Raw genomic sequence first — 22113 nt, 5'->3', positions numbered from 1 at the left:
CTGTTATATTTCCTGTTTTTCACAGTAAAGAGCAGACCTGTCCACCGTGGACTACCTCACATTCATAAACACAGATCACTAATTATTGCAGCGGTTGATCATCTCTCCAAAAATGGCTTAAGATGTTCTTTTATTGAGAAGCTTTCTGCAACCCGTGAACCTCCTCATCCCCCTGCGCCTTGTGAGCAACTGTTAAAATCTACCAAAACTACAGTTAGAGAACTTTGCAGCCTGGCTGTCTCACTGATTATTTTTCCACAACCTTAGCACTGGAAGCCCCAGGCGGCTGTCTAAGTGAGATCCATTTTAAAATCTACCGTTGCCTAGAATATCAGTGAGCCACAGGACGGACATCAGAGGGAAGAGGCTGCTGCTGGTCAGCACCGTCCTGTTCATGCATCCTTTCACATAAGCATGCATATGGAAAGGAGAGGAGTTTCTACGTGGATCATTCTGCGGTTGAAAGCAGCTTAAACATGCAAGTAGTGACTACTTCTTCAAGAATACTCATTGATTTCAAACCCCAGACCCTCCCAAAAAAAACCACCCACCCCCCCACCTACCCAGGAAAAAGCCTAAAACCCCTAGCTTATTTTGAATTGGTGTGTGCAGCTTCGGTGACTGAAGATGAACTGTACATGGAAAATCTGCCGATATGTGAAACTAAAAACAACCTGACTGAGAGTGTGGCGACGCTGTTCTACTGAACATAATCAAACTAGACTCTTAAAGGATGACTACATGCAGAAAAAGCACGACTTAGATGAGGGTGTTTGAAAAATAACTCAAAAAAATATGTACAGCTTCATCTGCAGAGACGGCTGTATTTTTTTTAAAATAGGAAAACATACTGAATAATAGAAGCTGTGTTGTTGGAAATACATGTTATGTTAATGAAGTTGTGACAGTTCAAGTTACAGTATTTCAGTGACTTATATTGCTATCTTTAAATTACTTTTTTGTAATCCTGGCACTTTCATGAAAAAAAAAAAATCCAGTAAGAAATTGTGTTGTTTTCTGAACCGTGTGGCCCACTTGCTGAGTGGGCAGAGTGTATATTAAATAGATATTCACGCTGAGAATCGATTTATGGCTTTTTAAAAACTGCAAATCTTGTGGAAAACATTGTGCTTTTATCCCGTGGCTTTTTTTTTGTTTTTTTGTTTTGTTTGATCAGAAGCTTATGTTTTGGGTTTGTGGCAGTAGGTTTCGCAACCTTATGGCAACTCTTAAGACAGTTCCCTGTGCAAATATCATTCTCCATGTGTGGGAACTGCCTGATAATAACAATTAAATATCATAATAGCGATTGTGTAACCAGATAACAGGTGAGAGCTGGCTCAGTCGGGCTCCATGCTGAGAAATGTCTGTCACACATCATGGCTTGAATGTAATGGTTCAGCGTTAAAAATGATAAGTTGCCGACCAGAGGAGGGTAAATCTCTGCTATTAACCGCAAAACATGTGACTGGAACTTGCTGGGATCCAGAGGATGCAGTGTAAGGCTGGATAAATCCAGTGCCATGATGTTTGGAGTTGTCAGATCGGCCTTGTTTCACTCGGTTGCAGACCTGAGTTATTCGGTGGCGGCAGTCGGTCGGATGCTTCGGCGTCCGGTGGGAGCCGTGCAGGAGGTGGAGGGGAGGCGATGGATGTGGGTAGTGGTTGTAGATGAAGAGATCCAAGTGTGCTTCATTCCTTCCTCTCGGTGTCGTTGTGCTAGCTCGTCACTGGAGGCTGCTCTGAACCTTCCTCTAAACTCTTCTCTCCATCCCGAGACTTTTTCCTCCTCTTGTTACCTAGAAACAGAGAAGTTGGGGCTGAAAGCAGCGTCGGCGAAGTTAAAAGGTCCTGTTAAAAACGTAGCTGTCTGTGAATTTGGTTTTCTGTTGAACTGATGATTATCGCCAACTGAAATCAGGCCAGCTCAGTTTTCTGTCAGAGATGAACTAAGCTAAATGAGTCACAGTCGGTCTGGGCTAACAAGGACAGCTGCATCTGGAGGAAGCAGCAGGACGCTCAGAGAGACGGCCCACATCACCTGTTGCTAAGATACTGTTCATCCAGCACCGCGCTGTCGGAGAGAAAACTTTCTCCACATCTGACGGCACGTGTGGGCGAGCTGTCACATCGGCGCTTGTGACGAATCGCACACTTACTCAATTTACGCAACAGCTTCTTCCCCAGGTTTTCTTCTGAGCTGGACAGAGACAGAGAGCTGATGAAGGGAGAGGTGGACGGCTGAGACTCTGTAGGCACATCTGAAAGACAAAAAGGTAAGCAGTCACTTTTAAAGCTTTCGCCACCTCAGTCTTTTTTGACTGTTTGAATCTGGTTGTTTAAAGTTTCACCATCAAAACTAAGAGTCCGTTTCCAGAGATCATAATAATAATTAAAAATGCCAATGTGAAACATTTTCTTTTCATGATTCTGGTTCCTGTTGTCTGTCACTTTTCAATATTTCCACAGTCTGGTACCAGGCTCTAACCTGAAGGAAGACACCACTCATCCCCACAGAGAAAGACCACCTTCCCAGTTTGGAAGTCGAGAGGATTTAATGGCCTGACAGCAGCTCAAATTATCGACTCAGATGTTTGCACAAGCAAGGCCAACACGGCAATGCTGGCTGCTATATTAGGACCCATTCTAACACAGTGAATGAGCAGACTGGTGCTCGCCATGAGGGGAAGGCTCCCTGCTGCTGTGGCTGTGTGTAGTTCTTCCACATATGACCGAGCCTCCTGTTTGTTCAATGATTAATTCATAAATTGCCCAAAATGTCTTGTTTCTTCATACTTCAAACTTCTGAACCACCAAACAACACCAACAGACAGAGCAAAGTTTGCATGTTCTCCCTTTGCCCAGCTGGATTTCTGGAACACTGCAGTTCCTCTCAAGATTCAAAAGGCGTAAATGTTTAAAAGTGGGAGCATTTAACTGACTAATAAACTTATATAACTCACTAATTATAACATTGACTGATAATTCAATTCCTAATGTAGCTTCTCGACTGTATTTGACTTGCCATTATTCTAAAAAGGAGGAAAACGATAACAAAACAGAGGGTATAAATTAAAAGTTGCACAGAGAAGCCCTCACCGTTCTCTCCATAGGTCTCTGGTCGGTCCTCATGGATGTAGGGAATCTCATCCATGCGAAGGAAAACTGTATCGTTTGGACTCCTCTGGCCATCAGATTTACTGCCTGTGAGGACAAAAATATGGAGTTTGCATGTTTTCCCTGTGCGATCAAGGAGTTTCCCTGGGTATTCTGGCTTCTTCCCGAAAAAAATGGAGATAGAGATGCCTGTTGGGTAAATGCTTTTCTACTGCTTTTCTACTATTGGTGGCTCCAGCTCAGTTTAACGGATGCTGTAGGCTGATATCCATCTGTCTACACAAGAGCAACATGTTGCTGCCTCTGCCTGCAGAGGGAGGTAGAGAGCTTTGCATTGAACAGCTCGTGTTTCTTCAGGGGTCAACAAAAGATTGTTTACAACATTTAAGTTCCAAATGAAGATGAGCCACAATCAGTGGAGATGAAATCTGATTTGTTGATCCAACCTGGCCCTCGTCTAATTGTAACTCACCCCGATGGACATCCAGAGGAGCCATCTGTGCCATTTTACTCTAATGACACTAACAAACACACATAAACTGGGTGTCGTGTTACACACAGCGTAAGACAGATGGTGTGTGGAGAAATCCTTTAAGCTCTGAAACCAGTACAGATCGGTCGATTCCATGCTCGCGCCAGCGTGAGTGACAACGTCTGCATGAAAATGTTTATCGTTATTTTTATTATTATTTCTGAACAAAAAGCAACATAAACACATTGCATTCATTATTTTGTTGATTGCACAACAGTTTAAGTCTCCAAATATGGACCTGGTGTGGACTACTTTCAATCGATCAGCCACATTTTCGTTTGTTTTGTCATCTCTACTTTCATTCTGTTTTTAGTAAGCTGGATATGAACGTTTTATGGGCCTCACAACTGAATCAGGTTATCATGTTTGTGCCAAATAGTTAGATTAATCATGCATTCGCTCATCGGGGTTTGGCTCTCACCCACAAAGCTATACGTATGCATGTGTGTGCGTGCACGCATTTGGCGTGTCTATTTAAATCCTTTGAAGCTTCTTTTTCCCTCTTCAAACGAAACCCGTACCAGTCCAACACACTGTCAGATTCACACCGAGCTTCAGAGGTTCCCCGTCATTTACATTTCAAGGCGCTTCTTTCATGAGTGGAGCAAAACAATGAGCACAAAAGTAGCTCAATTTATTCAGCTGATACTCAAAGTGAGCAAAGGAAACACCGACAACACTCATGATTCACACATGCACTGCACATGAGGGGGATATTCGTCTAAACACAGACAGATTCCTACTTACGAACGATACGGTTCCTCTCGTTGAGCTGGGAGGTGTTGCGAAGGCCACCGTGGGGGTGGAGGTGTGCAAGGCGTGCAAGCCCCAGCCGGGTGTGCGTGTGCGTGAGAGGGAGGGCGATGCTGTGCGAGCGAGCCTCGGGGACTGCTGGTCTCCCTTTGGCGTCCGGATCCATGGCGTCCGGGGTCTGAGGGGAGCTGTCCATCCTGGTGGCCATCATGGCGTTCTGGTAGTGGCTCCTGGTGATCTGCAAGCACAGTGGAAACCAAATGTTAAGTGTCTGTGTGCGTGCAGTGATTTGAACCACTGTGCACGTGCACTGCAGTAAACATGGACTGTGTTGGAGGGAAATGTAGGAGAGGTTAAGTCACAGGGCACATCCATCATTTCAGGCAAAAAAAAAAAAAAAAAAAAAAGAATATATATATATATATATATATATATATATTCATGGTTGAAATGGAGCTCAATTATCTGCAGTGATTAAAGGAAAGAGGGCGCACGGAGAGGAGAGTCAGAGGCAGGATGTCTGTGTTCAGTCAGAATCGGGGATTAGGACATATCAAAGGCAAAAGCTGCAGCAGAGGAAGAGTGTGCATTTTGGATATTTTCAAGATTAAATGAGAAAGTGCTTAAAAGTGGAGTTTCATGCTTTTGATCCATTTTTTTTTAACCTTAACTGTGCAGGAAATTAGTCATTTGAATGGGTTCATCATAAGTGTGGTATGTTTGTATGTTGTGTGTGTGTGCTTATGTGTGTATCTTTGTAACCTTGATGATCTGCAGGTCTGAGAGCTGACGGACTGAGTAGTCGGGTAGATAGACCCCCCCTCCCGTGGAGAGCTGACCCACACTGGCTCCACTCAGTAAAGAGTCAGACTGGTTCAGGCCGCTGCTCCGGGAGCTGTACCTCGGACCTGAGCAGAGCACAGAACAGAGTGAAACATTTTCAATACAAATCTAAAATATCTTCTTAGTCAAAAATCTTTTTTTCACCTTCCCCAGCAGATTGCTTTGTATTTTATTTCTGAGTTCGTTCCAGAAAATGATTTTCGCAGCTACTCCACACTTCACGTTGAGCTTCTTTCATTCATAGCAGACGTGATGAGCGAGAAAATCTTTATACTTCATCACTGTGCTTTGGGAGGATTTTCAAGAATGTGTAATTCTGACGATGTTTTTACTTTCACGTCCAACACACACACACACATACACACAAACACATATACTTTTCACTTTCTTGCATGCTACAAGCTTTCTGTTTACTTCTGTCATTGCCTATGATCAATTTACAGTGAACAGAATAAAGCAACACTTATGTGCACTAAAGTTGCAAAAGTTATTGAATTTAAGAACGGAGTTTAAGAATAAAATTCCATAAAAAAAAAACCTTATTGTTGGTCTCTTATCATGGCCCAATTCATCTGTACTTTCATGCTGTAATTAAAAAACAAATGAAAGCGAGGGGATAAAATATGGGGCACCCTTGGGTCCAACAGAGCCATTGCTGAACCCAAGGGAACATATTTGAACATCTGAAGGACAGTCAAAGGTTATGTGTGTCTTTTGTATTTACTCATGTTCTAGGTTGTGTGGCATGTCTTCTAGAAATGACCCAAAAAATGAATTATAAAACCTGCTGGAGGGAAATGAGCCAAAAAGAGAGAAAATATCATTTCACAACTCTTCTCAATGTGCTACTTTTTTACAGCTGCTGGAAGAAAAGTCTTAATTCTGAGACGTCCTAATGAGAGATTATCAGAAATGTAATGGGGTCCTCCGGTAGCTTTAGGTTTTCCCCCTGAACACTGCATGTACAAGACGTGCATCGAGCCGGCACACAAAATGAGACGGAGCGGGGGAAAGTGACAGACAGGCTCTGTGCTCGCTCTGCAGTCTTAGCTGGATTTCATATAATCCTGAGCAGGCCGTGTCCTTCCGCTGGGAAATTCTCTGAAATCACTCCTTTTAATTACTGACTCGCTGCTGCTGCCGCGGCTCTCAGACGCTGACACTCCACAGATGCCGGGTGGCATTTAGGCAGGCCAAAACATCCGCCCTTCGGCATTGCATAATTTCTACAGAACTCGTGGCTGTCACATTCATCGAGCCTCCCGAATTCATTGATCTGTGCCGGTTTGTACGTGCGCTAGCTCACCGATAGGCAGGGGTGGGATGAGCGCCGGCATGCCGTAGTAGGAAAAGGCTCCATTCTCGAACCGGAGCGCCTCCTTTCCGATCTCCACCTCCACCCGTCCCTGCAGCACCAACACAGACATTAATATGGATCAGTCCAGTGAACTGATTGATTCATGATGGATCCTACCACAGAGGAAACACGCAAAACAGCCCGACCATAACAACACAAAGCACAGACACCACTGAGACTCGGCTGCACGATTCACTTTCGCAGCTACCTGCAGGATCAGGATGAAGTAGTCCACAGGTTTGTTTCTCTGAAAGAGGTAGTGCTGAGGAGCGTGTTTGCTCTTGGGGTTGAACTTCAGTTCCTGCACAACGCTGGGGTGCTTGACGAGACGCAGCAAGATCTTCTCCGACAGGTGACAAGACCGGAACGGCTCGACCTCTTCAGGCCAGATTCAAAGAGACAGACACACAATTCACATGAGAACAAGTGAAAGCGAGCACATCCTGCTCCTCATCATTTCCCCTTAATGATATTTTATCCTCCACCCTGATTTATGAATCTGGAAAGCATACAAGCACATGTAAACTGGAGCAATGCTACCTGTGGCCAGGAAGCGGTGGGTGGCGAGCAGCAGCTGGGGAGAGATCTTCACTTTTAGCTCATGTTCTGCCAGTTTGAAAATGGAGAAATCCTGCTGTTTCCTCTCATGGTTGGACACTCGTCTTTTGGTCCGATTGTCAGCTGTCAAAGCAAAGAGACATTTTATACACATTTTAGCAGCTTTCACTCAGTCAAAAAGTGCCAAATATTGTTGAGACACAGTGTTTTAAATTATTAAAAGTAAATCCAGCTTACTCGCCTGATGTGAACAGCTGAAGTAGCTAAAAACACTTTCACTCCTGTGTTTGCTGCTACACAAGCGCGCTATATTTGTTTGCACTTTGAATAATTGGCATCTCCTCTCGCGTGCCACTGACCTCATTAGTCGCTGCGGCTCTTCATTTGCTTAGTTAGTGCATTAAGCTGCAGCTGAGGAGCTCTCCCGCGCTATAAACACACCTCTGACTGGTAAATTAACTCGTCCTCTGCAGATGTGGGGAGCCTTAAACATATTATGTTCCATTAAATACAGCGTCGCTGCAGCAGGAACAGCTGGTGCTGTGAAGGCCTGAAGTGTAAAGTCTAGAGAGATTACCTCCCGTACGCTCTCGTTCTCGCTCTCTCTCTCTCTCTCTCTCACAAACACACACAAACACACTCATCAGCATGCAGACACCCTCACAACACAGACTTTATGAACATCAACCCCTGTGAATCCATGACAGCACGCTTCACTAACTCAGCGCATAATCATTATTATTTCTGTATCACGGCACAGAAATCAGACTACAATGAAGCCGCAGACCAGATTAGAGAATTTAGCATCTAAATACCTCTCTGTGGAGAGACTTTCAAGCCAATTAAAATGAAAGGATTATGGCGATTATCTGTTGGACCGGGTCATTTATTCGCGTTATTTAATTATGCATGGGAAAGCATCTGGGAACAACAGGGGGGCAAGGTGAAATCAATAGTTTAACGAGAAAACATGAGCGCGGATGAGAGGGAACGGAAATTATAATGTGCCATTTATGCTGTAATTCTAGTGATGCGCCTCATGAATAATATGCAAATATACGATGTGGATGTGCGCATTTTCTGGCAGTGATTCAGAGTGTGAAGCAAAACAAACTGTCAGCTGCTGCAACAAACAGGAAATCCATTCAGCATGAGGAGCTGACATGACGTCCATTTGCCTTTTCGACACGTACTGTACAGATCCGTCTCGTCCACGATCTCGGATTTGATGATCTCCTCGATGACGTCCTCCAGCGTGACGATACCCATGACTTCATAGAAGGGATCCCCCTCGCCTTCGCTGTTCACCCTCTGCACCACGGCCAGGTGGGATTTACCTGCACGCAAACAAAACAAAAACAAAAAAAAAAGCACACACGTTTAGAGAATTTGATTCGAGGCTAAAAACTGCTCCAGGAGCAGCTTGAATAACAGCGTCAGTGGATAAAAATAACTCGAGTCGATAGCCTCCAACTGGATCTGTGCAGTCGAGAAGAAAATCAGCATTAATTCACCAACTGGAACTGAGAACTTACAGTCTGGAATTGAAATTATTTAGATGACAGTGTTTTGTGTGTGTTCACTGTGTGTGAGATGGTCATCAGAAGAAAATGAACATTTGGGGGATTAGTGTGGAGACACTGTGACAGTTTGGAAGACTTGGCCCTTACGTAAATGCGGAGATTATGTAATCGGTCTGGGGATGCCTGGATCTGCTGAATAAACTGGCCATGCTGCTGCCACCTCTGTGCACACACATGCCATACTTGCACACGAACGCACTCCGTGCATTTCCACGAGCATTTCCTGGTGCTCCCGCTCAGCCTCCCCACTCACGGAGAGCTGAGCTGAACTTGACAAGCCTGCCAGATACAATGACGGAGCTCGCCGGCAGCGTCTCTGCAACGAGCCGATAAAGTCAATGTGACAAGAAGTCACCATCGCCGCCGAGCCTGAACGTCACCAGAAGAGAGCGGGAACAATGACCATGAACACAATGCCAAAGATGCGATTGCACAAAGCAACCCTCCGGTTCAGACGTTCCCTAAAAATACCCTGCCTTTGAGCCGAACGCATTTGATGTATGCCCATGCTTGGTCATCAAAACCCATCTCTGTTTGCTCCGCTGACGTCAGTTTGGCGGTCAGACGAGTTACCTAACCAAATTCCTGATGTCACTGGAGCACAGATTTCATCAGAAACGTGTAAACAGTCCACAGCCGTACTTTGGACAAAACCAGTGGCTCATATGAGACGGGCCGATTTAGGAGATCACTGCCAGGGGATAAAATGGATCAAATGCTTTAATCCACTGCAACAAGGAGGAAACAAAAAGCTGATTGACTGACAGGCAGTCTCAAAACAAGGAGCTTTGAGATGGTGAGGTTATATTCAGCGTTCAGGTCATCTTGTCTAAAGCACTCAGGTGAGTCAGAGGTGGATTTGCCCTGAACCGCTGATATGCATGGCCACTGCATTACATCATTCATACATTACATAATGCTCTTGCAGAACAACACACTTTCACCAGACTCGCAGACAGACACACATGCTTGGGGCAAAACTGGGTCTTCTCCGGATGTCCCCTTTTTGCAAATGTTTCTGCTCTATCAGTTCTGCATGCTCTTATCGACGCTGGATGGAATACATGCGTTTTGGATCGTGCATGTATTTTCATGATGGTGTTTCTCCCAAGTTCACACGTCAAGTTTATCATTTGTAACTGCAAAACAGAAAAATACATTAAGCACTTCTGCCAATAATATATACAATGGTGTCCATTTGTACATCTGTATCACTGTATGGATCAACTTGTACGGAATGTTTTGGGGTTCTTCACAGTCATCTGGTAGTAGATTCCCAAAGATTTACTGGTTTTATGTTTTCTCACAACATGGATGTGAATTCTCACACTTGCACATGCGCACTTACAGCAACATATGAACTCTTTAATTCCCTACTATAACCACTTCAAAGCTATAAAATTAAATCAAGAGTGTACTCACTGAAGGATATGGCCTGAAATGCAGTACCTGTTTAAACTTCCACACTGTTTAATGTCACTGTCTTTATATTTCACCTACAAATCAACCCCGTCCAATAAAAACCTCCAAACGTTTAAACTCCACAATAAAGCTCCTGTTTCTAAAAACTGTAGCATAAGCAGTATTTCACCATACAGTTCAGCTGTTGTTTAGACTGTGGCCTGATGTGTCAGAACTGATTTAGGTGAACTTTTTCCTATATAAATGTAACTTGAGTGGGAGATGTGACATTTTTAACACATACTCCGTAAGATTTGACAACTCTAAAGTTTTACAAATATACATCAAATCTAACAAAATCACTATATTTACCTTTGCCAAGAATATTGGCAAAGGTATCTAACACTGCGGCTGGTCTGGTATTCAGGTGAAAGCTTGAGCAGATAGAGAACAGATGATATATGTGTTGAGTTGGCAATAACTTTTCACCTTGAAAAGCAGCACAGTGACTTTGGCTGGATGTTTAAAGCCGACATCATAAAGAATGATGGCAGATCGGTGGCTGTTGAAAGTTGCATGTGGCTGAGTACAAGTGGACCAACTAATCATTTTGATTCTCTCAATTTGTCCTTTTGGATCCACACATGGGTTTGGGACTGGAGAACGTCTCAGCAAACACTGACCGAAGGACAGGGGACAGTCTGGACAGTGTCAAGCACACTCACATTCACACTTTTGGGAAATTTAGTTATGAATGAGCTTCAAATGCATGCGTTTGAATTGTGGTATGAACCTGAGTAAACAGAACATTCATGCATGCACAGGGCGAACATGCAAATTCCACACAGGAATATACTGGGCAGGCTTGATTGCATGGCGTTCTCTTTACGAGGCATGGCCCATGGTTCAAACACAGACTGAGAGACATTTCACTACCTCATCAAATTTATACAACAGAGCTAATCACTACAGCTTCTTTAAAACCTCAATAGACCAAAGGTCCCTGACAGGACTTGAGGGGATTCCTCCCTCCTCAGGCTGAGTTCTGATTCACACCATTTATTTGCTCCTATAGAGTCTTATTTCCATAATTATGTAGTTTCTGTAGGATCAAGAAAAATGTCCTTCTATTTTAATTTTTTTTAATTCTAATACAAAACATATTAATCTGCACAGCCACCTCAGATCTAACAAAATATCACTCATGAAAATATATCAGTAATAACATCAGTGCATATGTACTCAAGTTAAAGCTTAATGTTTAATGCACAAATGCTTCAAACTGATAGCGTGACAAGCAGACATGTTGGCTGAGTTCATGGTCTGAACTGTGCGTTCCACAGTACATCATGTTTGCAGCGCTCGCCCATATTTCTTGCTGGTGACATTTCCACTCTTTCCTTTAACACAGACCTCTCCCCCTGAGCGTCACCCTTCCCGGTGAGACATCGCCACGGCCTCCAGCCGGGCTTCCTGCGCAGCGGGGAGCCTTTACTCCATTAGACTGGGATAGGAAGGAGGCGAGAGGGCGAGGGAAAGGTTGGGGCTGAATTTTTCATGGTCGCACAGCAGGGACGGCAATGACCTGCAGAGTGGAGGGAACTTCAAAGTCACCGCGGGACGACAATTAAGAGCACTGAAATAGTAGAGAGGTGAAGCCTGACTTCTTTATTTATGGACCCACCAACGACATGGAAGCAGCGTGAAAATTATGGGCCAGGAATTAGCTCATGGCTCACTGGTGTCAGACTAAATCTATCTTCAATAATCCTGCACAAGATGAAGCTGCGGACCTCGACCTGTGAGTGGCCTTTGCTGCCGCCGGCCGACATCTATTCAGCGCCCTTTGTCAATGAAACAGATTTATATTCTAATCTCCACAGCATAAACCCATGTCGCTGAGATTCTTACGTAACTACGCGGAGGCTAGTGGCCTTTCATATGTCTCTATTTCTGCCTTTGGAGCAGTCTGAGCTGTTTGATGCAGAACATTGATTCTGATTCATATTAACTGTTATCATTAAGATTGAATAGGTTCCCCAGAGGGAGGCGGCATACTTACTGGAGAGCAAACAGATGCTATCTCAGTGAGGATGAGAGATAGAGTGCTGTAATACGGTCAATGCACTTATCAAGACAGATGGTTATCAAACAAAAGATACTGTGTGTGTGTGTGTGTCAGGGAGAGAATGGCATTCCAGTGAAGATTTTAAGAAGTTATTTCTGATAAGAATTCAATATTACATTATGATGAGGAGCTGATAGCTGTAAGAAATTCAGAAATAAGAGCCGAGCAATGAGTGGCGGGGCCGGACGAAGTTCACTGTGTCATCTGAGGAACACTACAGAAATCTCTCCCACCACACGGATTGTTAAGATAACCCCTCTCTGATGGCCGGCAGCCCTAACCTCCGTCTGAACCGAACCCGCCGTGTGAGGCAGTGTCTGGTTTCACATGTGGCTCTCACCGCTCAGAGGATCAGAGGGCTTTGCATGCAGGCCCAGATTGATCCGGCAGACTGACGTACGCGCTGACCTCTCCACTGAAAACCCAGTCTTTAGGAGCACCGTCACTTCAAAGGAAAGTTAACTCCGAGGTGGTGGGAGATTAAAGTGAAACACCAATTTATAACTCATAAAGGCAACTTTCACCTGGGAAATTACAGTCAGCCAGCTATATACGGACACTTTCTATATTTCAAAGTGGAGTTACCTCTCTTGAACTCCTCCAGCATCACATCCAGCTTGGTGTCACTGAAGACGCAGTGCATGGGATGCTTGTAAAACTGAGTGATTGTTTTCAGTGGCGTGCAGTCATCAGGATCCACAAAGGCCAAGTCCTTGACAAACAGGATGTCCACGATGTTGGATCTCTCGTTCTCGTAGACCGGGATGCGCGTGAACCCGCTCTGCATCACATCGGACATAGTGCAGAAGTCCAGGACGGCGTCCGAGGACAGCATGTAGCAGTCTGAGAGTGGGGTCAGCACGTCCTCCACGGTCTTGGTCCGGAGCTCCAGAGCTCCCTGGATGATGTTGAGCTCCTCTTTGACCAGGTCGTGATAGGGATCTGTGACACGCAGCATGGCCACCAGCTTCTCTCTGGTGTAAAAGCTGCTGATCTCCTGGTGCAGCATGATGTCCAGAATCTTGGAGACTGGGTACGCGATGGGGAAGAACACCAACATCAGCAGGCGAGTGGCACAGAGTGTCTTGGAGGCGATGGCCAGACTGTGCCTGGAAGCCACGGAGTGAGGTAAAATCTCACCGATAAAGAAAATCCCCAAAGTGCACGAGGCAGTGGAGAGAGCAGTCATTCCTAAAATCTGACACATCCACACTACAAAGCACGTGTTAGTGAGAACATTGCCAAGCACCACAGTGCAAAGGATGTAGTTCCCGTGTTTACGCACCGACTCGATTTTCCGTGCGTACTTCTGCTCTTTCTCGGTGCCACTGTTCTGCAGGACCCGCAGCTCCACCGGGTCCAGGGCCAGCATGCTGATGTTCAGACCGCTGCAGAGCGCCGACAGCCCCAGCAGGAGCACCGAGACCCCCGCCTGGAGCCACACGTCCGCCTCTGGAGGTCTCTCCACCACCGCCAGCCAAAAGTCTCTGGTGCTGAAGTGCTCCCATTTCACCCCGTCGAACGCGCACATGGAGTAGTACTTGATGACCTCGTCTCTGCGCAGGTCTTTGGCGAGCAGCTCCACCAAAACTGAGTTGTGACTCGAAGTGGATTTGAAGGAGCCCAGCAGCTCGATGTCGGAGCTCCGGGCGTTCTCCTCCTCGCACGGGTTCCTCTGCGGGTCCGCATCGCCGCCGTCCCCCCCGGGCTCCTCGATGAACGCGATCCACGGAGCGGCGGGGGCAGCGTCCGGTCTGCCGCTGGCGTTGAGGCTGTCGGGATGCTCCGTGGCCAGGGACGCGGAGTAGTAGACCCTCAGCATGAAGCGCGTCCCCTCGATCGCCCTCAGGATCCCGTCCTGCACGGACAGGTCCCCGCTCTGGGTGTCCTCGGGCCGGACGCCGAGCAGCGCCGCCGTCAGGGCCGGGAGAGAGGAGAGGGTGGCGGCGAGGAGGAGCAGAGAGAGCCGGTGCGGATGCAGGATGCAGCAGTGAGCATCCGCAGCATCCGCAGCCATCATGCTGAATGAACTAGTGAAGGACACGGGAGGCGATCACGTGGTGCGAGGATGGGATGCTCGGAGCATCTGGGTGGTATGAGAGAGAGAGAGAGAGCGAGAGAGAGAGAGAGAGAGAGAGAGAGTAGAAATTCGGGCGGAGGGGGAATCTTAAATATAAATGACAAGCCCTGACGCAAGTCTGTGTGCTTTCAGCCACTTTCTAAAAATAGAAAGCAGGAAACGCTCCATCGTGAATGATTAATGCGGCACCGCACTGACAACTGGGACACAGTGGATTCTCGCAGTAGGACCCCCGGAATAAAAACCTGGACTTAAATCAAGACATCCACCTAATCAAATATCCTACAAAGCCCTCTTTAAAATGACTTCTGGAGTTTCACATTTCCCTTCTCATAATGTTTTGGAAGCGCCACTAGATGGCGCTGTTGTAACCCGTTACACAGAAAGTGAGAAAGAAAAGGACAACCTGAGAGAAAACTTCTCCAAATTCATAAATACACGCGTTTTGTTGTTTGCAGACTTTTGTCTCTGTCATACAAAATTTTATTTACAGAGTTGGAGAACTGCAACGAATGACTTAATATCTGCAATACCTCACTATTAGAAGACTTAATATGATCCCACAAGTTTAAATGAAAGATCAAAATGAATTTCCATGTTCAGTAACATTCCGTTGTATATACAAAAAACAAATTATTATTATTATTATTATTATTATTATTATTATTATTATTATTATTATTATTATTATTATTATTACTGCGGGGTTATCATGAAGCTTAGTTCAGTGATTCCATTCTGCAGGAAAGTAACGTCTGATTCCTGCCAAGTGCTTATATTCTCTGCTCCGTTTCAACCACACATCCACCATAATATTTGGAGAAGAGACTTTGTGCGACAAATCAAAACAATCTAAAGAGTGAGATAAGGATCCGTTTAAAAGTCATACAGTGTAATAGGAGACACATTGCTAAGCCCTGAGAGGTAAAATAGCTCCTTCATATCACACATCCGTTTAAAAACCCAGACGAGGTTCACGTCGGATAAAACTAAAACTCCAAACAAATAGAAATTCTAACTTGAAATTATATATTAAACGTGGGACTGTTCCCCCATTTTGCCATGAAGCAAAACTGCTGGTTTTACGTGAGAGCAAAAAATACCCCGATGAAGAACGAAAACAAGTCATTGCTCTCTCCAAAATAATCGGGATATGTCCAAGAGCTTCTCTTGTCGACTTTTCTTTTTAAATACAACCTGTTGAATTTATCATAGAATCTTATAGCTCATTGACCAGTTGAATGGATATGTCTGTCTTTACAAGCATTTTAAAACAAATATGTGATGACAAAATGAATTCAAAATGTAAAAAAAAAAACAATAACGTTACAATTTTTTTCTGATGATTGTGTTTTTTATCCACACGGTGAAATCAAGTACATTTGCTTCTTTTGCTCGAGTCCACATTGGTTCTTCAAACGACCATGCAGCAGATAACTGCAGTAAAGTCGTTGAGATGTGTTTTCTGCGATCTAATAGAAATGCGACATGTTTCTAAATACGGGAAAATAACAAAACAGCAACAGCAACAATTCTTACCTGAAGTCGGGTAATAAAATCAAAGCATAACCTGCATCTTATCTCAGTAACATCAGCATATTCCTCCTCTTTTCACCTTCATATTTGGCTGAGCCGTCGGACTCTGTCGGTAACGCTGCGTACCGCTCCGGTTTGCTTTTAAAGTGAGCCTGAGATGTCCCTAAGTCATTAAAAATAAAAAAAAGAAAGGAAAAAAATAACACAAGTTCTATTTTTTCCGATCACACACTTTATCTCTAAAAATCTTGGGAGGCGACATCAGTTTTTTTTATTTTTTAACTACTTTTTTACACATTAAAAAAAAATGACAAACCAGAAATTCCAAAACTAAAACAACTGGATAGCTCTGAGATAACACGGATCTACGAGTAATAATTGGCTCTATTGAACCCACATGTTGCCAGTGATGTCCCGCTGTGCCAAAAAGACAACATTATGAGAAATCTGAAGCAGCAGACGATCTGCTATCTGAGCGTCTGCTTGAGAGGCCAGGAAGACACAGTGCGCCACTTGATCTCCGGGTTATGTTTGTCTCTGACACTGAAGAGTCACTCCGTGTGGCTTTTTCCACTTTTAACAATTACCCAATTATCCACGCAGATGCTTCCCCATCAACCATCAGGCGCCTTTTAATGCGTTTCGAAGGGAACTTCCGTGCGTAAAGCCTGCAAAGTTAACACCTTGGAAAGATTCAGTTGTGGCCTGATGCATTCGTGAGTCGGTGTAGTAGACGGGGATAAAAAGGATCAACACGGGTTTAAGCGACACTGTTTCCTCTCATTTATCTTGCTGCTCAGTTGTGGGACAGCAGTGACCTTAAACGACCACCTTTTCCAACACTGACCGCCTGCAGAGCGCCTGGCGCGCTGCGCCCTGGAGAGATCACAACACACTGCAGTCACTTTGTTTGGCGTGTTTCTTGCTCAGAAGTGTTCTAAAAACATCTGGGGCTAAAACTCACATAAAGGAGTTCATAGGTGACTTCCATGTGTGGAAACTTACATCTCAAATAGGTTTTAGATGTTGCTAAAAAGTGTGCCAAAAACCCACGTTGCCATTCCCAAAACGTCATCTGGAAAATGTGCAGTCCATCAGTTGTTTGTCAAAACACCTTTATCCTGAACAGGGAACTTTAAACAAGACTTTGACAAAATTTTATCGTAGTTGTTTTGAAAAAAAAAGGGGGGGACTGTGGTTCTTGTGAAGCGTCGCCTGGAGATTCGTGCAGGCCCTTTTCAACAACTTTTCTCTGGGAACATTTAGATTACAAAGCGCAATTTTGTAACTGCGACCTGAAGCGACTTCTTTTTTATTTTTATAAATGATTGTGTGGTGCGTGACAGCCTATAAAGGTTTACCTTTGGCAACGTTTCCAGACAAATCTCTGCACAGCATTACAGCCCAATGAAGCTTTTCACTCTGAGACATGCTTTTCTTCAGCTGAAGAGTAATCCGTGCGTAAATTACAGATCGTAATCTTCAAGAGAGAAAGATTCACCGTTGCTATTTTTTCAAGTCGAATGGAGTCATAATCTAATATTCTAATAACTTTGAAAGCTACTTGTTGATACTACTTAGATTCATATCTCCACACACGCATGGACACACACACTAAGTATATTCAAACACAACCCAAAAGAAGAATTATGTTCCATTTATCAGACACGCCTCCAAAAATATACAGGATTTACAGTGGCTTCTGGATTATTCATCCTAAACTGTTGCTCAAGAGTTGAGATAACTACGTTTAATTAAATAGTTTGTATTCATACCTCAGAGAACCTTAGAGGGGCGGTGCTGCCTCCTCTCCTCCTCCCAGCTTCTGGCTCTTACAACCGGGAAGGCTGGTTCGGGGCGTGCGCTCTTATGTGCAGCTCCCAAAAATACTCCGAGGGGCGGGGGGCAGAAGGGGGTGAGACAGCTAGACAGGAAGACAGATCCAGATCGATGAGACCGTGGTAAAGAGCCGTCATCGATCTTTGCTGCACCAGAGTCTGTCAAGCCGTTTTTTTTTTCTTCCTCCCATCTATAAGTCTCATTACGCGCGCTCATCTCCCCGCTCTGCAAAGCAAGAAGATGCCCAAATCCTCACCGTGCGTATTCCCGTGGTCCTCCCTGTGGCTGGCATCTGTGATTACTTTGGTGGTGCAGTCTGTGCTCTCTTCCTCCTATTCTTCTTCTTCCTCCTCTGCGTACCAGAGACCTGCAGCCGGTGGGAAGCGGCTGGGCTTTATGGAGAGGACGCTGGTTCTTCTGGATGTCAACACGCGCAGTCCGATCAGAGTTCTCAACGACAACTTCCTTTCTTTGCAGCTGGACCCCTCGATTATCAAAGACGGCTGGCTGGACTTTCTGAGGTATCAAACAGCTCCCCGTTCGCCATACACATTGCACGTTCTGTCCCAAAAATATAATGCTCTGCTGTTTTCAATTCATTGCGCACAAAGCCACGTTTCTTATTACGACTGAACGACGCAGCTCTACGTTGGTTTTTGACCGAGATAAGAAAAGTTAACTTTTAATACACCTTAAAAGATAAAGGTGCAAGTGCTCGATAAAATGCTGTTTATACTGGACTTCACAGAGGATTTTCAGACATGGTGTGCGTCTTTGGACAAAGTTGTCCATGTGCCCTTTCTTCACTACTACTGAATATGATCTCACAACTCAATCAATATACGTCTAACTTTATTTTTAATTCTAAATTCTAAAACTCACCTGAGTCCAGTGTTGTTCCAACATGCTATATTATATCATTTGGACAATATGCTAAAGTGAAGATGGATTTCTTCAAACTAAACTTACTTAACTTGATCTTTTACTTAGTAACCTGTTGCTTTATGTTATTTAACAAAAAAGGAAGCATGCAGTGAGTTCACGCTTTATTAATATTCACATTTTGACCTGAATGTCGACCTGAAAATGCGTAACAATGCTTAAAATTCTATGTTTATATTAGTCTCACTCTAAATGAACAATTAGTGTTTGCTGCTTTAGATGTGATAACGTCAAAAACTATCATTCGCTCACACTTAGTTTGCTGTCTTAAATATACTGAAAGCCAGATGTATTTTACGTGTTTATCTTTGATCCCATTAATTCTCATTTAAAAATATTAGGCAATTTCAATATAGCAAACTGATTTTTTTAATGTTTACTGTATTGCATCATATGCTGTACCTTTTTTTTAAACTGTTTCCTCCTGCAGAGCCACTTTTATAAGTACAGCTTCAGCCTGACTGAGGGTATCATAAAGATGCGCCTTCATTAACTGCGAAATGAGAAATTCTTTGATAATCCGAATCAGAAGGTCCGCTGAGCTTCATTTAATGTGTTTTCCACTTGTTTTATTGTTCAGACTTTAAGCCATATCGCCTTTAAAGTCCCCCTCGTTAACTTTAATGTGTTTTTTGAAATGTCAAAACGTTATTTGCAATGAATTCTGACTTACATAAGCTACACTTAATATTTTACTGCTTGATGCGTTCAAGTGTTTTCAAACTGAAAGTTGCAGTCATAAAACGTGATGTTCCTTGAGTGATATGATTAGTCATAATTTATTTCATTTAATCTTTTATGTTTATATAGTCTCTCTATTCTTCAAATAAAAAATAATTGGGTTTGTTATTTTATTTTTATTGGATGCTTCTTTTGACACGAACGTGTGTTTTTCTGAAATAGTAGGTTTGTTTTGGGGCCTGAATGAGTTTTAACAATTGACACGATATTTGGACAATCACATGTAAAGACACGACTAAATATAATAATTTAAATATTATGTATAGTTTTTTTTTTTTTTTCTGTGCTTGGCGCTTTGGAATAATATTTGACCTTGAATATAAGGGCCGCTGGTTCGAATCCGGGTTGCGCCGCGAGGAGTTTTCGGTACAAAAACACGAGAAGTTAGGATCAGTGTCTATTTCTTTTGCCCTCCTTCTGTTCGCGTCGCCGGTAGGAATCATTTTCTACGCAGCGTGTTTGACGTTGGCGCCTCTGTCTGTACGTACGCAGCTCCAAGCGCCTCGTGACCCTGGCGCGCGGCCTCTCGCCCGCCTTTCTGCGCTTCAGTGGAAAACGAACCGACTTCCTGCAGTTCAATAACCAGAAGAACCCTACCAAGTTCCGAGGGCCCGGACCGGACTACTACCTGAAGAACTACGAAGACGGTGAGTCGACTCGGCGTTTCTCTCCTTCCTCCTCCTCCCGCCTCAGCGCGTGTGTGAGTGTGTGAGTGTGTGTTACTGACCGACATATTTGAGCGTCTGTTTTTATCGTGTGTGTTTTTCCTCTCAGAGCAGATTCATTCTTTCCTTTGGAAATGTTCTTGCTTGTTTATTAAAATAAATAAATGAATAAAATCTTCGTTATCTTTCACTAAATCTTTCAGTGCTGCCACATCTGTCCTTGAAGTCTTTAAAAACTTCAAGTCATTTTTAGACCGATATTATGTATATTGCAATACACGATGCTCCAAGTAGCTGATGTAACATCAATAAGTGAACATGAAACATTTATTAGGAGAAGTAAAGACATTGTACCAGCAGTTTATTTATGCAGCAGTGTAAAAGTTAAGTTGAGGGGCTACAAACACCTCAAACAAACTACAACTCCAATTTTTACGCCAATAAAATATTTAAAAAATCTGTTTTTGATCATATCTTCAAACAAAAATGTGGACAAGACAAAATGCAACTTAACGCAGTGAAAAATGTCCAAAACATGCCCTCCATTTGCTTCTTAGGCTGTCTGCTTCTAATCTCAGCTCTCAGTGTTGTGTTGTGCTGCTGCTCTTTCAAAAGCAGCAAAAAAAAAAAAAAAAAAAATTAAAAACAGCAATTACTTTTATTGAAAAAATAAGAATAACATTCAATATCTGTGCATTTTAAAATGTGATTGCACAGTGAGCCAAGTCATTAAACAATATCCAATGCTTTGAAGGACCTAAAATGTACATTTTTAAAATTTTCAAGTATTTCACAAAATTAAAACAAAATTAAACCCGAGGTATACATGACAGTGTGTTCAAAAAATATATCAATCAAAGCTGAAAATTTGCTTTCATTAATTTCAAATGCTTGCAGATATTGTGCGCAGCGACATTGCACTGGACAAGCAGAACGGCTGCAAACTGGCCAACCACCCCGACATCATGCTGGAGCTGCAGAGGGAGAAAGCCGCCACCACGCAGCTCGTCCTGCTGAAGGAGCAGATGTCCAACATCTACAGCAACATCACAATAACAGGTAGGAGATCACAAGCACACACATGCTGGGGCTTTTTTTCTGGCTCCCGTTCATGTGCCGTCTGGACCCTGTAGGTCATGGGCCCTCTCGCGCACGCGCACGTGCACACGCTCCGGATCCCATGAGGTTCAAAGCATGCCAGTGTAAACCATCAGCTTTCAGAATGACAAATGCAATTTGGAGAAGGAGGAATGTGGGGATGGATAGAGCAGAGACTGGTAAACAGAGCGCTGACGTTTTCACCGGTTACAGTTAACCTGACCGCAGAAGGACTTCTGAGGGTCTGGTTTTGGGTGGGCTGCATTGCTTATCTGTTATTGTGATTGACTGGATTGGAAATGAGAAACTGCAGGAGAAGAAAGTCAACGAAGGATTTGTCATTTAGAGCTACCGCAGTGTCCTGATGGAGCTCAGCAGTGAGTTGGACTTTTATTTTTTTAAATTGTTGATTTTTAGGTTAGGTTCAGGGTAATATCATACAACTTAGAGTTGTAAAACACGAAAAAATGTGTTAGATATTCAAAGATATATTCACTCTCTCTCAGTGCGAATAAAACCAAAAACATTTCCTCTCAAGCAGAACTACAAATTTCTTGTCGGCATTTTGAAACTCAAGTGGGTGGAGGAAGGCTCCTTTTTCTGGTTGAGTGGGATTTATATTCTGAAACACTGAGTCACCCAAATCATGAGTCTTAAAACTCAAAGAACTTGAGGGGGGGAAAAAAAAAGTTCAACTTGGCTAATAATGTGCAGCTCAGTCACGGCGCATAAAATAATTTAATGCATCAAGTCCTCTTCCACTAGAAGTGTGACAAAATACACAACCATGTCCCTGGTGACATATCTGGCTGTACATTTTGAAAAGATATAAATCGATGACTAAAAAAAAATAAAGATTCCAGCTCAGCCTCAGCTGAACCCGGCTGAATAATATCGGCGATCACACACACACACACAGTTCCAGTGTCCTGACATGAGT

The 22113-nt window shown here is 43.7% G+C and overlaps 2 protein-coding genes across 3 annotated transcripts in view; one reads left to right on the top strand and one right to left on the bottom strand.

Annotated features, from left to right (window-relative positions):
• Window positions 1-1703: 1703 nt before the first annotated feature.
• cnnm1 (cyclin and CBS domain divalent metal cation transport mediator 1) lies at window positions 1704-14361 on the bottom strand. Of its 2 annotated transcripts, XM_030107159.1 has the most exons (10): window positions 12858-14361; window positions 8354-8497; window positions 7143-7283; window positions 6811-6980; window positions 6552-6651; window positions 5165-5310; window positions 4397-4640; window positions 3100-3204; window positions 2160-2261; window positions 1704-1799 (listed from the first exon to the last, which is right to left on the bottom strand). In XM_030107159.1, the coding sequence occupies exons 1-10, from the start codon at window positions 14290-14292 to the stop codon at window positions 1720-1722; spliced, it is 2667 nt and encodes an 888-aa protein (XP_029963019.1). In that variant the 5' UTR covers window positions 14293-14361; the 3' UTR covers window positions 1704-1719. The 2 variants fall into 2 exon arrangements, with proteins under 2 accessions (XP_029963019.1, XP_029963018.1); XM_030107158.1 differs by lacking the exon at window positions 1704-1799 and having other exon boundaries at window positions 1981-2261.
• Window positions 14362-17944: 3583 nt separating this feature from the next.
• Window positions 17945-22113, top strand: part of hpse2 (heparanase 2) — a 46763-nt gene continuing 42594 nt past the window's right edge. Inside the window, exons 1-3 of the mRNA XM_030106672.1 lie at window positions 17945-18248; window positions 19903-20057; window positions 20973-21134. Of these exons, the coding sequence (XP_029962532.1) occupies window positions 17968-18248; window positions 19903-20057; window positions 20973-21134 (598 nt within the window). The 5' untranslated portion in view covers window positions 17945-17967. The remainder of the gene's footprint in view (window positions 18249-19902; window positions 20058-20972; window positions 21135-22113) is intronic.

The sequence above is a fragment of the Salarias fasciatus genome, chromosome 13 (genome assembly GCF_902148845.1).
Source record: "Salarias fasciatus chromosome 13, fSalaFa1.1, whole genome shotgun sequence".
Lineage (NCBI taxonomy): Eukaryota > Metazoa > Chordata > Actinopteri > Blenniiformes > Blenniidae > Salarias > Salarias fasciatus.
The sequence above is the reverse complement of the archived record's forward strand: the minus strand, read 5'-3'. Positions and strand labels throughout refer to the sequence as shown.

Excerpts from the sequence above, each read along its gene's own strand:
- cnnm1 (XM_030107158.1), bottom strand. The coding sequence starts at position 14,292 with ATGATGGCTGCGGATGCTGCGGATGCTCACTGCTGCATCCTGCATCCG. Across the intron at positions 6,981-7,142 it reads CCACCGCTTCCTGGCCACAG|AGGTCGAGCCGTTCCGGTCT; the intron begins GTAGCATTGCTC and ends TCTGGCCTGAAG. Across the intron at positions 5,311-6,551 it reads CATCCCACCCCTGCCTATCG|GTCCGAGGTACAGCTCCCGG; the intron begins GTGAGCTAGCGC and ends TGCTCTGCTCAG.